Consider the following 14,097-nt stretch of genomic DNA (forward strand, 5'->3'; position numbering starts at 1 on the left):
GCCCCAAGACATCTCTCTTAGGCTGTCTCCCTGATTGACTACCTCAGTTCCCGTGGATTTATATCTTTATGCTTAAGGTTCCCAACTTTTTGTCTCCAGCCTTGACCTTTTCCCTGAATTCCAGATTTGAATATCCACAGTGCCTAGCGGACATATCCTCTTAGGTGTTGCACAAATATCTCAAATTGAACACACTCATAGGAGTGCCCTTGATTTTTGCCTGAAGACATGGTCCTCTCCACTGCAGGCGTCCCCAAACTTTCTCATCTCAATACATTGGCACCACCATCTACTCAAGGGACCAAGAAGGAAATCTAGGTGTCATCTTGATTTACCCTCTCCTCATTCTGTAATTTCATTGGCAAGTTGTGTCAGTGCTATGTCCAAAATATACCTTGATTCTGCCTCTTTTCTCCATTGTTGCTAATATGCCCTTAGTAGAGGCTGCCATTTCTCACCTGCAGTCCTATGAAAGCCTACCTGGTTTCACTTCCACTATTGCTTCCCCTCCAATCTATTTTCCATACAGCTGAAAGAGTGACCTTAACACATAAAGTGGACACATATTCTTCTCCTCCTTTAAATACTTCCTGGAGTACCTAGAATAAAACACAAACCTTCTGATAGCTTGCTAGGCCTTAAGTGATTGGAACCCTTCCACCCTGACCTTACTTTGTGCCACTCTCCTCTTTACTCACTGTTCTCTAGGATCTTTTCCATCCATTCAGAAATCTTTTATGGTGTATTTCCTATGTGCCAGGCAATGTATTAAGTGCTAAAAGTGGACAGGAAAGAAAAAGATCCCATCCGCATGGAGCTTATATCCTAGTGGGAGAAGCAGATAATAAACAAGTAAATATCTTAAGACAACTGTAATTACTTGCTAGAGAAGCTGCTCTCTCTTCACATGGCTACCTTCTTATTGCTTGGGTCTCCACTTCTTCCACTTCCTCAGAGGCCTCTCCTGGTCACCCTATCTAAAGTAGGTACCTCCTGTCTTCCATTCTCTCTCCTTGGCACTAAATGCACTTCCCAGTATTTGTAGTTATCTTGTCTGTTTTTTGGGTCTTGATCAGTTCAGTAAACATTTAAGGGATGAATTAGACTCTTTTGTACATCAACCGTTTTGTCTTTTGTCTTCAACCCCACTAATTCCAGGGGACAGATTAGACCTTGTCTCTTCAACAGGTACCACTGTGTCTACTATCTAAAGCAGCAAGTCTCAAAGTATGACAGGAACCCTGAGACCCTTCAGGAGGCCCATAAGTTCAAAACTTTTCATAATAATACCAAGATGTTTTCTGACTTCTTTCCTCTCACAAGTATAGAGTGAAGTTTTTCAGAGGATATACAACTTGGATATTGTAACAGATTGAATGAAGAAACAGAACAGAGCTATCTTCTCAAGACAGACATTAAAGAGATTTGAAAAAACGTGAAACAATACCACACTTACCACTAAATCTTTTTGTTTTTGAAAAGTTATCTTTCATAAAAATGTTACTTAACATGTAGTTTTTTGTTTGTTTTTTAAAGATTTTATTTATTTGACAGAGAGAGAGATAGCCAGTGAAAGAGGGAACACAAGCAGAGGGAGTGGGAGAGGAAGAAGCAGGCTCCCAGCGGATGAGCCTGATGTGGGGCTCGATTCCAGGACTCTGGGATCACGCCCTGAGCCAAAGGCAGACACTTAACGACTGAGCCACCCAGGCGCCCCTAACATGTATTTTTTTTTTTATTTAAAAAACAAATAAAAAAATCTCTTGGTTTTAGGACTAACCCATGGGAGGGTAACATTTTTCATAACATTCAGAAGACAATGGGGAAACATACTACTGTAATCCTCACCTGTAACTCAGGGAGATTTGTTCTGGAAAGTTCCCTCTCATCTCCCCCATGGCCTGGTTTCTGAGGTTGGTTCTGATCTTTCCTGAAAAACCAGAGCCATGCCAGGCCCTTGGTCCCAAAAGTTACCCTTGGATCTCCCCAACATGCCAAGCAACAAAAGCTCAGACTGATAGCAAAATTTCACATAGGAAGGAAAGGAAAATATGAGTCAAATAGACTACAAGTTACAAAAGGAAGGAGGCTGGTTGAACAGACGAGGAGGTGCAGGAGTGATGGGGAAATCAGAGGCAAAATATTTACTGCAACAGGTATGACTCCAGGCCTCCCTGCTTCAGTGGGGAACCCAAATTCACCCCCCATACCCAATATGCACCTTTGTATAGCCAACCAAAAATTGTCTGTGGCAGGAAAAAAAAAATCTCGTTTTTTTTTAACTTCTGTAAATATAGTAAATAACTATAACTATATATGTATGTATACAAAACCAATATGGGACACCTGGGTGGCTGTCAGTTAAGCATTTGCCTTTGGCTCAGGTCATGATCCCAGGGTCCTGGAATTGAGCCCCGCATCGGACTCCCTGCTCAGTGGAGAGCCTGCTTCTCCCTCTCCCTCTGCCTCTCCCCACCCCCACTCATGCTTTCTCTCACTCTGTTTCTATCTCAAATAAATAAATAAAAACTCTTTACTTTCTCAATAATTTTTAAGAGTGTAAAAGAGTCCTGAGACTATAAAGTTTGAGGATCTTGGTAAATCCTGGCTATAAATGGAGAGGAAATCAAAAGCCAGACGTATACATCATTGGCCTCAACGGAAACATACAGAATTATGCCTCCACCCCCCCCAGGTTTTTCCCCATTAAGACCCCTGCAAACATGATTTCTAGAGATCCATGGAGTATCTCCTCTTTCATTTGGATGTTCTTCAAGAGGCAGGGAATAGAATGGACAGTGTGAATTTAAATGAAGTAATGTACATAAGGTGCTTAGAATAGTAAGTAATCAAGAAAAATTGTTTACAAAAAAATAGGAGTATTAGTTCAAAATTCACACTTACTGTTAGTTCTTGGAAAAATTATTTAACTTCTCTGAATCTATTTCTATTTCTACATATAGAACACAGAAATAATAGAGGCTTGATTATTCTCTGCATATTGCAACTACTCAGGGAGTTACGGTGAGGTTACAATTTAAAAATGAAATAAAGAATTAAAGCAAACAATGGTATCGTTATAAATGTTACATAGTTACTCAGTTATTTTAGAAATCCTGACATTTTCCCACAGAATTTGTTTTGTGCTGATACATGTTATCTTTAAAAGCTCTTACACATATAAAAGCTTTGTTTGTGATGACAAGTATGTTGTTTCCCCCCCAAAACTTTCACAGTATTATATATAGGAATTTATTTCTGTGTATTTGGCTCTGTCCTTTAGACAATATCAGACATGTAGACAGGTAAAATTATAGTTTGACATAACCTCTTGCTTTACTGATAAAAGTGCTTGTTTTAAAATTTTTTTAAAAAAGATTTTTAATTCATTAGAGAGAGAGAGAGAGCATAAGTAGGGAGAGGGGCAGTGGGAGAGGGAGAAGCAGGCTCCCTGCTGAGCAGAGCCTGCCGTGGAGCTCGATCCCAGGGCCCTGGGATCACAACTGGGATCATGATCTGAGCCAAAGGAAGACGCTTCACCGACTGAGCTACCCAAGCGCCCCTCATGTTTTTAAATATTTGGGCACTGCAAAGATAATTGGTTAAGTGCAAGAAAAGATCAAGATGTTCATCAAAAATATCTACTTTAGGTGGTAGATTATAGGATGTTTGACATTTTCTTCTTTTGCAATTTTAAAAAGATTTGAGAGAGAGAGAAAGGAGAGGGTGCACGTGCATGCTGAGCAGGGGAAGGGGAGAGGGAGAAGGAGAAAGAGAATCTCAAGCAAACTCCACACCGAGTTTGCAGCCTAATGTGGGGCTCAATCTCAGGACCCTTGAGATCATGACCTGAGCTGAAATCAAGAGTTGGATGCTTCACTGACTGAGCCACCCAGGCACCCCTTTCTTTTGCAATTTTAATTTTATAATGAATGTGTATAATTTTATAATTAGAAGAATGTTGAAGCTATTTTTACCTTAAAAAAGTAAAACACAAGAAAAGTTAATTGGCAAACCTTCCCTAAATTCAGAAGAAAAAAAACTTGTTACATGAGGATGCAGACAATTTGGAGTACATTTCATTAGGCGACAGAGCACCTTTGGTGACAATTTCAAATTTGATATGTTTGGGGAAAAAAATCATTGCAATGCTGACTAATAAAGCCAGAAAAGCAGTGGTATTCCTTTCCTTCTTTATTGTGTTTCTAAAGAAATCATAAAATATGCAAAAGATGTACTTACTGGCCATTGTCCTGTAGAATACAAAGACGACCTTTTTCTTCCATGTAATGCACTTATTCGATAGACATTGACTGAACACCTATGTTCAGGTAATGTTTTGGGGCCTGGGACATAATGGTGACTAAGAGCGTCTCTGCTCTCACAATACTTACTAATGTAGTGGAGAAAGCAGTCAAGTAAGTAAATTATTACATAGACATGGAAGAAAAGAAAACTCTTGAATAAATCCTTATGATATTTTATTCTACAGGTTTCATTAATCTGCTTCAGGGGTTGACAAAACATTTTCTGTAAAGACAGTAAATATTTTAAAGTTTATGGGCCACAGAGTCTCTGTTGCAACTACTCACTGCCATAACAGTGTGAAGACGGCCACAAACAGTACAGATCCCAGTAAGCCTGGCTATATTCTAATAAAAATTTTATTTACAAAAATAGGAATGGCAGAGAATTGACACACTGGCTATAGTTTGCCAGTGCCTGATCTAGTTTAAAGAGCTAACAGTAACTACAAAATAAAATCCTAAAGCACTTTCCAAAGCATAACTGAAAGCAGTTCAGCTAGTTCAGATGCTACTTTCCTATTTTCTGAAAACATTTAATTTATATTTATTTGATTTCAAAGTTTTTAGTAACTGGAAAAGATCCTAAAAAACGGTTAACTAAGTACTCAGCCTTAATCAAAGCCTTTGAGTTAACTTTGAGTCTACTTCTTTGTGGACTCAGAATCATATCTGAATTCTTTTTGATTCTGTCAATAATCTGACACAGAATAATCATGAAAAAACTTAAGTTTGGTTTCTGTATCTTTAGAAATAGATTACTGCCATCTAGCTCCATAAAAATAAGCTATAATGAATAAAGCACATCCACAAAGCCTGAACAAGATAAAAACAGCACAAGTTTTAATTTTACCACTGGGTAAAGATACTTCCTCTTTTCAAGTCTTCTGGGAACCAAGGAGAGAAATGAACAGAAAATCCTCTCTTGATAATAGATTCCGATGTGCACTCTCACCTTCCAGTTCTCTTTTCAATATACACAGATTAGTTGTCTTGTTTTAGTTAGTGAATAAGCTTTTCATTAGTAATCCAGTGAGTATCTCAATGCCCTAGTGAGTGTTCTCTGATGAACAGAATGTGGCTAGCCCTCTCTTCAAAATAAAAAGATCTTTTAATTTCAAAAGATAAAATGTTTGTTAGAGAAAAAAAATCACACTAAACAAAATTGTAAAAAGGAAAAGTGAAAGTGCCACCCTATAATATTTCTGTCCACAAAAAGGCCACTGTTACAAGTTTGGTGGGCAGCCCTCTAGACTTTTGTTTTCTGTGCTTGTCACACACATATGTATACACAATTGTTGAGTTTATGAATTTACTTTTTTTTTCTTTTTTAAGATTTTATTTATTTATTTGACAGAGAGAGAGAGACAGCCAGCAAGAGAGGGAACACAAGCAGGGGGAGTGGGAGAGGAAGAAGCAGGCTCCCAGCGGAGGAGCCTGATGTGGGGCTTGAATCCCAGGACCCTGGGATCACGCTCTGGGCCGAAGGCAGACACTTAACGACTGAGCCACCCAGGCACCCCTATTTTTTCTTTTAAGCAAAAATGGTATCTTACTTTGCACATGGCTCTCCAATTTTCTTCATTTAGTATCAAAGACTTGTAAATTGTTCCTAGTTCATTATCTAACAAGAATTAATAAGACTTCTTCAAATTTGAAGTTATAGAACAAAAATTTTTTAAAAACATTGTTAAATTTCCAGTAAAATTTCCTTCAATTCACTCAATTTAATTCTAAATAGCTTCATGATAGAAAAAGTTCCTTATATTTCCCACTAATAAAGGACCTTATATTTCCCATCTTAAATGGAAAACAAAAAAAGGTTGCAACACTTACCAATATATTGTATTTTAATAGAAACATATACAATTCATTCAAAAAGTATTTTAATATAAACATCACTTGTAAACAAAACCAAATAATATTGATAGTCTAGTTCTAAAAAAGTCCTGGTTTCTCTAGAACACTAAGAAGCCACTTCAATGGTGATTGCTTCACATTTTCCAGTCTCTTGATCTGTGCATGTCACATGTAAAGATCCATCCCTAAACAAACAAAAAATAACATTTCATAAGCTCATTTCATAGGAACAGAAAGTTCTTAAGAAATTATTTCAGGACTTTGAGTAAACGAGATAATTTTAATTTTTGAAAGAGTATTAAGATAAAGAAGAAACACAATTTCAGTGTCTAAACTTAGTGTCATATGCTATAATTAGGTGGCTGTTCCTAAAAATTTCTTCCTAGACCACTGACACAGAAGGTGTATTCCTTGAAAACCATGATGATCAAGATCTCAAGTTTAAGCCTTTACACACAGTGAAGATGCATCACGCAGTCTTTAAGCCTAGACCAAGGCAAACCTACTCTAATGAATTTGACATTCTTGCTAAGTATGGTTATGGAATGAATTGTCCCTAAAGTTAATTTGGAAATGATTTACTTGCAAGACACAGGCTTATGGATGGCTGTTTGTTAGTGGAGTGGTAATAGCTGGATTTAATTAGTAATTTATTTCCTAGAGATTTTCTGCAGCAATACTGAAATAAACTTATCCTTTCATAGGACAAATAATATCAATTATGAAAACCTTAGAAGATTATATTTAAGATTGATAAAAATTATATCTCAAACTTCATGGACCAGTTTTTTACACTGACCACACCAAAATAATTAGAGTTCATAAAAAATTCAGAATGCAAATGATGAGATACACTTTCTTTGTAAAATATAGCAATTTTGTAGGGCAAAAAATGTAATTCACTGATAAAGTCTTTGCAAGCTTTAATAGACGATTTTCTTAGAATGGCAATGCATGAAGAAATCAATAAACTAACAAAAAAGGTCAAGCCTCACAGTGAATTTTCTGAACATCAGAAGTAGTTTAATTTTGTACCTTTTCATAGTAAGAACAGCTAATATATCACGTAATCCGTTTTCTTTTTTATCTAGATCCTGGAGTACAACCTGTTTATGCAAAAATAATATAAAGACGATTCAGTACTTTGATATGTTAATAAACTGATGCACCAGTTATTCCAATGGACCAAATCTTACTTATTATTGAAACAAACCTTTTAAAATAGGGCAGTTTTCAATTACCAGAATCAGAGAATAGGATTAAGCTTTCTTAGTGGAAACGTCTCCTCTAGAGAGAGAGCATATAACTAACAGATTTGTTCCTCTTAAACAACATATCCTAGATTATGAAGTATACTTTGTCTCGGAAAACAAAGACTGCTTCTCTTTTTGGTAAATAAGCTATTACCAGTAACATGTAAATTATATTTTGGTATATACTTCTATATATACTTTTAAAAATTCCAATATTTTAAATACACTTGGAAAATCAAAATTTTTTTTTTTTTGAAAACCAATTTAAAGAAACACATGACAATTTCTTTTGTACAACTAAGATTACATTTGTACATAGCAGATACTAATGAATTTACCAAAAAATTCTTTAGTTTCCTAAAGAAAGGTATACCAATAAACCAAGTTTGGAAATGACTTTTCAGATTTTGCCAGTATCAAGTCTTATGACCTCAGGCAAGCACTAAGTACCTTAGTTTATTCATTTGTAAAACACAGAGATTAGAACAGATAAGATCTCTAAAAGAGTTATCTTCAAATTCAGTATTAGGTGACTACCTCTTCTTCTGGCATCTGTAAGTTAGGATATGGCGACAGTAGCTGCAGCAGAGTCTTGGAGTAGCGTATGAAGAGAAAAGGTAATAAATGTACAAGACAGAGAAGCTAAAGGAATACTAAGGCAGCCAAGTGAGTTTAGAAATACAGTACACTGAAAAGTGCTTATGTAGTAATCCACAACAGAAACATCTGGAGGACCTTTTGAAAACTTTACTAGTTGAAGAGCCCTAGTCCCCTAAATTCTAAGAGGTTTGAGGTGGAGCCCAGATAGGTTTTGTATGTGTGTTTTCATTATTGTTTTGTTGAATGAGAAAACAGATATAGGGGTGCCTGGGTGGCTCAGTCGTTAAGCGTCTGCCTTCGGCTCAGGGCGTGATCCCAGGGTCCTGGGATCGAGCCCCACCTCGGGCTCCCTGCTCTGCTGGGATCCTGCTTCTTCCTCTCCCACTCCCCCTGCCTGTGTTCCCTCTCTTGCTGGCTGTCTCTGTCAAATAAATAAATAAAATCTTAAAAAAAAAAACCAACAGATATAAAGCTAAAGATACTATGCATTCCCTTTGGTTACCTACATTTGTTTTATTTTCACTGTGAAAGTACTTCATGCTCATGTCCTGTGCTGTTTGTTAAAAAGTCAGTACAAAGTGTTAAAAAGTAAAAAAACAAAACAAAACAAAACCCTCTTGGTACCTTCAAATCTACTCAGTTAAGTTTCCTAAATATAGTTCTAATACCTATAGATATTTTCTGTATCCATGCATGGATATTTATATACACACACCTACCCAAACACCACCTCCCTCACACACACCCGTGCTCTCCAACTTTTTATTTAAACACAGATGACATCATACTATAAATACAGCTCTGCAGTCCCTGTATATGTGTTTTAATGTAATTATATTTCTTGGGCGTGTTCTAAGCAAATAAAGTGGCTCCACCTCATTCCTTTTAAAAGATGCAGAGGATTCTATAGTATGAAATAGAAATGTAGTATTTTGAAAAAGCAAAGGTATCCTGTATACGAGGCAGCATGGTATAATGGCAAGAGCAAAGGCCCAGGAGTAAACCCAACTGAGGCTAAATCTTAGCTCAACAAGGAAAATAAGGTATTTAGTGCCATGAGCCTGTTTCTCAATCACCTATGCAATGAATGTAATAATGTCTATCTCATAGCATTTTGAGATATTTGTAAGTTGCCTGGTATAGTGCCTGGCATGTAGCAAACGAAAAAATGCCATTTCCCCTGCCATTTACATTTTACCAAGGAAGGTCGACAGCACAAACAGAAAAAATACATATTGTGCTTTGTTTTTATTTTCCCGTAACTCTTTCAAATTAAAATTGTTTATTTCTTCTCTCTTTTAAAAGTAGAAATAATCAATTCATAAAAATGTTAGATAGATGTCTTATATACATTTTATATTAATATTAAACTGAATCAAATGAAGAAGGAAAAGCTAAACAGTTTCACATGACTAATTCATTGCCCAACTTTATATATTCACCTGTGCGAACTTGTCTTCCTCTTTTGTAGAGTTTTTCCCCTCAGACTCATACAGTTCAAGGCATACTGAAGATATACTTCCAGGGGCTTGTAATGTGTGTTGTCTTCGAGCTGGCAAAGGAGTCCCTGATGGGAACAGTACTGTGAAACTGTTGGCTCCTGATTCATCGACTCCCTAATAAGCAGAAAAATAATATGCATACCCTTTGATATTTATCATTACAGTTATAAAGTCATTCCTATTATATATATAATACTTAATCCTTGTTGATAATCTAGAAACTACAGATAGGCAAAGAGAAGAAAACAAAAGTATTCCTTAACCCTAACCTACTTCATTTAAAAATAAATTGAAACATGTATATCTCTATCTATATTTGAAGGTTATGATTAAAATTACAAGAAATTAACATGCTAAATAAATACTAACTGAAAGAAAATGAGAAACTCATTAAGTATAAAATTATAAATCTAAATTGAAAATTTTTACCAATATACAAAGTTTCACTGTAAAACCATGGTATGTATAAAAACTTATGGCAATAAGTTAATGCTACTTTTATGGAAAAGTAAAGAAAAGCTAAACCTACCTTAACTAAAATATCTTTGGCTGAACACTCTATCTTAAGGGAGTCTTCCACTAAAAGGTTTTCTTTCCCAATAAGAATCCCTGCTTCTATAGCTGCACCAATAGGGATGACCTCATCAGGAGGGATAGAATTCAGAAGCTCAACAGTTGGGAAAAGATCTTTAATCAGTTGCTGTAGCCTTGGGATTCGGGAAGATCCTCCACAAAGGACAACCTAGAAAATAAAAATAATTTTCAGTTTTTTACTTTTAGAACAATGGCTGTTTCTCAAAATTAAGTGTTATAAGGTCAGCCATCTTTACCACATGTAATGGTAAAATACAAGCCCTATTTTAACATTATTTTATGTCATACTTACCATATATATATGTGTGTGTGTGTGTGTGTGTGTGTATATATATATATATATATATTTAACACATTTTAAGTACTTAACATATTCTTTACTCATAAAAACAAAATTTAAAATGAAGAGACCTCACAACACAGCAAAATACAGCAACAATGCGGGTTTTGATTAATATGGGGTATGAGGCTTAACCATAAATAGGCATTTGAATAGGAAATATATTAATACTTTATACTATTTGTTTACATAAACCTTACAGCATTTTTGTGACAAAATAAATATAAGCAATCTCTCTATGTGAAAACCACGACACAGATTTTTGTCTTCACCATGGAAGAACACTGAATTTTCTGAGGAAAAAGATGTTTTACAAAACTACATTTTAAGCTCTTGGTCCATCTGATTAAATATGTTGTTTCTGAAGAATTTCATATAAAACCGCTCCTTAATGAGCTTGTCCACACAAGTGCCCCAGCTTTTATGGCCTCCACCTGAGGGAACGGGGCTCCAAATCACCTAGTTCTGACAGTCAAAGGGACTGGCATTCATGAGTCCCACAGGACTATCGCAAAGACTATCACATTTTAAATGGTTAAGGAGCACCCCCTGCCCAGTGGCTATACACCTGGGCTCAGCATAGAGGGAGCCAGGCAAAAAATGCCCGTTTCCCAGTTTATCCCTGGAAGAGGTTTGACTGCATACTTTCCCAGCTGCTGCCTGAAGAGTCTGGCTTGCAATCAGCTTGTATCTAGGTGCTGACTGCAATCCTCCTCTTTGGGACACTGATGGTCTTGGCATACTCTCAACTACTGAGAGGCACGAAGAACAAAGATGGCAGCTTAGGCATAAAGGTTTGAGAGGCGACCAGGAGTTTGGGGCTGGGGTGATTGACAAAGTTAATTTCTTATGTAAGAACAGTGTGTCAAGACTGGAAGATGTGGCAGTTATATGTAATGCACAGAAATCAACATGGAGAGTCAATATATATATTCCTAACAAAATTAATCCTCAAAAACCAATCTTAATGAGACAAAGATAAGTGATTTTCCCAATACAGTTTATAACAATAAAGTTGCTTGCTTAAGTCAGGAGAGTAACGTGAATAAAGTGAGAATGTCAATAGAGAGAGAGAAAATATAAAAAAATACCAAACAGAAATCACAGAACTGAAGAATATAGTAAATGAAAAATTCAGTAGAGAGGTTAAATAGCACATCAGATGAAGCAAAAGAAAGGATTCGTGAACTCAGAGACAGGACAGAGGAATTCACTTAAACAGAGGAGCAAAAAGAAAAAAGAATGAGAAAGAATTAAGACAGCTTAAGGGACTTATGGGACAATAGTAAGTATACTAGGGGCGCCTGGGTGGCGCAGTCATTAAGTGTCTGCCTTCGGCTCAGGGCGTGGTCCCAGCGTTCTGGGATCGAGCCCCACGTCAGGCTCTTCCGCTGGGAGCCTGCTTCTTCCTCTCCCACTCCCCCTGCTTGTGTTCCCTCTCTCTCTGGCTGTCTCTCTCTGTCAAATAAATAAATAAAATCTTAAAAAAAATATAGTAAGTATACTAATATACATATTATAGAAGTCCTAAGAAGGAGAAGAGAAAGAAAAAAAGGGGCAGAATGTGTATTAAAAGACATAATGGCTGAAAACTTACTTAACCTGGGGAAAGAAACAGATATACAGATCCAGTAAGCCCAAAAATTACCAAGTAAGATGAATAAAGAGACCCACGCTGAAATTAAAGTGTCAATAGGGCACATGGGTGGTTCAGTTGGTTAAGCGCCCCTCTCAATTTCAGCTCAGTTCATGATCTCAGGGTCATGAGATTGAGCCCTGCATCGGGCTCATAGCTGGGCATGGAGCCTACTTAAGATTCTCTCTCTCCTTTTCCCTCTACCCACCCTCCTGCCCCCCCCCAATGTCAAAAGTTAAAAGACAGAATCTTAAAGGCAGCAAGAGAAAAGCAACTTGTTACACACAAGGGACCCTCTCATAAGATAAGCAGATATTTTTTTTTTTTTTAAAGATTTTATTTATTTATTTGACAGAGATAGAGACAGCCAGCGAGAGAGGGAACACAAGCAGGGGGAGTGAGAGAGGAAGAAGCAGGCTCCTAGCGGAGGAGTCTGATGTGGGGCTCGATCCCACAACACCGGGATCACGCCCTGAGCCGAAGGCAGACGCTTAACCGCTGTGCCACCCAGGCGCCCCAAAGCAGATATTTCAACAGAAATTTTGCAAACCAGATGTGAGATATTCTAAGTGCTGAAGAAAAAACCTGTCAGCCAAGAATACTCTACCCGGCAAAGCTGTACTGCAGAACTGATGGAGATATAAAGTGTTTTACACACAAATGAAAGCTGATGGAGTATACCAGACTAGCCTTATAAGCAATGTTCAAGGGAGTTCTTCAAGTTGAAACAAAAGTATGCTAATTAATAACCTGAAAACATATGAAACTATAAAACTCACTGGTAAAGGTAAATATACAGTTGACCCTTGAATAATTCAAAGGTCAGGAACACTGATTCCCTGCATAGTGGAAAATCCATGTATAACCTCTGACTACCCCAAAACTTAACTACTAATAGCCTACTGTTGACCAGAAGCCTTACCAAGAACACAGTCAAGAAACACATATTTTATATGTTATACGTATTATATACTGTATTCTTACAATAAAGCAAGCTTGAGAAAAAAATGTTAAGAAAATCACAAAGAACAGAAAATCCATTTACAGCACTTTATTGTATTTACTGAAAAAAAATCCATTTATGAGCAGATCTGCACAATTCAACCTGTGTTGTTCACAGGTCAACTGTAGTTAAATTCAGAATACTCTAATATTGTAATGGTGGGGGGTGAGTCACTTATAACTCCAGTATAAAGTTTAAAAGAAAAATACCATTAAAAGTAACTAACTACAATAATTAATTAATGGATACACAATACAAAAAGATGTAAATTATGACATCAAAAACATAAAACGTGGAGAGGAGATGTGTAAAAATGTAGAGTTTCTGTATGTGTCCAAAGTTAAGCAGTTATTAGTTTCAAATAAGGCTATTATAAGATGTTTTATATAAGCTTCATGGTAACCATAAAGCAAAAACCAATAGTAGATACAACAAAAGATAAAGATATGAAAGCACATTACTATACAAAAAAAATCATCAAATCACAAAGAAGGAAGAAAGGAACACATGAACTACAAAACAGAAAATTAGCAAAACGGCAAAAGTAAGTTCATACTTACCAAAAATTACTTTAAATTATTTTTTGTACACTAACAACAAATCATTGGAAAGAGAAATTAAGAAGACAATCCTTTTTTTTTTTTTTTAAAGATTTTATTTATTTATTCGACAGAGATAGAGACAGCCAGCGAGAGAGGGAACACAAGCAGGGGGAGTGGGAGAGGAAGAAGCAGGCTGATAGCGGAGGAACCTGATGTGGGGCTCGATCCCGTAACGCTGGGATCACGCCCTGAGCCGAAGGCAGACGCTTAACCGCTGTGCCACCCAGGCGCCCCTAAGAAGACAATCCTATTCACAACAGCAATAAAAAGAATAAAATACTTAGGAATAAATTCAACCGAGGAGATGAACAATCTATACACTAAAAACTATAAAGATATGGATGAAAGAAATTGGAGAAGACATTAATAAGTTGAAAGATATTCCATGTTCACGGATTGGAAG

General features: G+C 36.6%; 1 protein-coding gene across 2 annotated transcripts in view; it reads right to left on the reverse strand.

Moving 5' to 3' along the window:
- Positions 1-6,139: 6,139 nt before the first annotated feature.
- Positions 6,140-14,097, reverse strand: part of LOC103664188 (heat shock 70 kDa protein 14) — a 38,718-nt gene continuing 30,760 nt past the window's right edge. For both annotated transcript variants that reach the window (XM_040645384.1, XM_008692017.2), the window contains exons 11-14: positions 10,049-10,261; positions 9,460-9,633; positions 7,200-7,270; positions 6,140-6,349 (exon numbers count right to left, since the gene is read on the reverse strand). In XM_040645384.1, coding sequence (XP_040501318.1) covers positions 6,271-6,349; positions 7,200-7,270; positions 9,460-9,633; positions 10,049-10,261 — 537 coding nt within the window. In that variant the 3' untranslated portion in view covers positions 6,140-6,270. The remainder of the gene's footprint in view (positions 6,350-7,199; positions 7,271-9,459; positions 9,634-10,048; positions 10,262-14,097) is intronic.

The sequence above is a fragment of the Ursus maritimus genome, unplaced genomic scaffold (assembly GCF_017311325.1).
Source record: "Ursus maritimus isolate PB19 unplaced genomic scaffold, ASM1731132v1 scaffold_31, whole genome shotgun sequence".
NCBI classification, from domain to species: domain Eukaryota; kingdom Metazoa; phylum Chordata; class Mammalia; order Carnivora; family Ursidae; genus Ursus; species Ursus maritimus.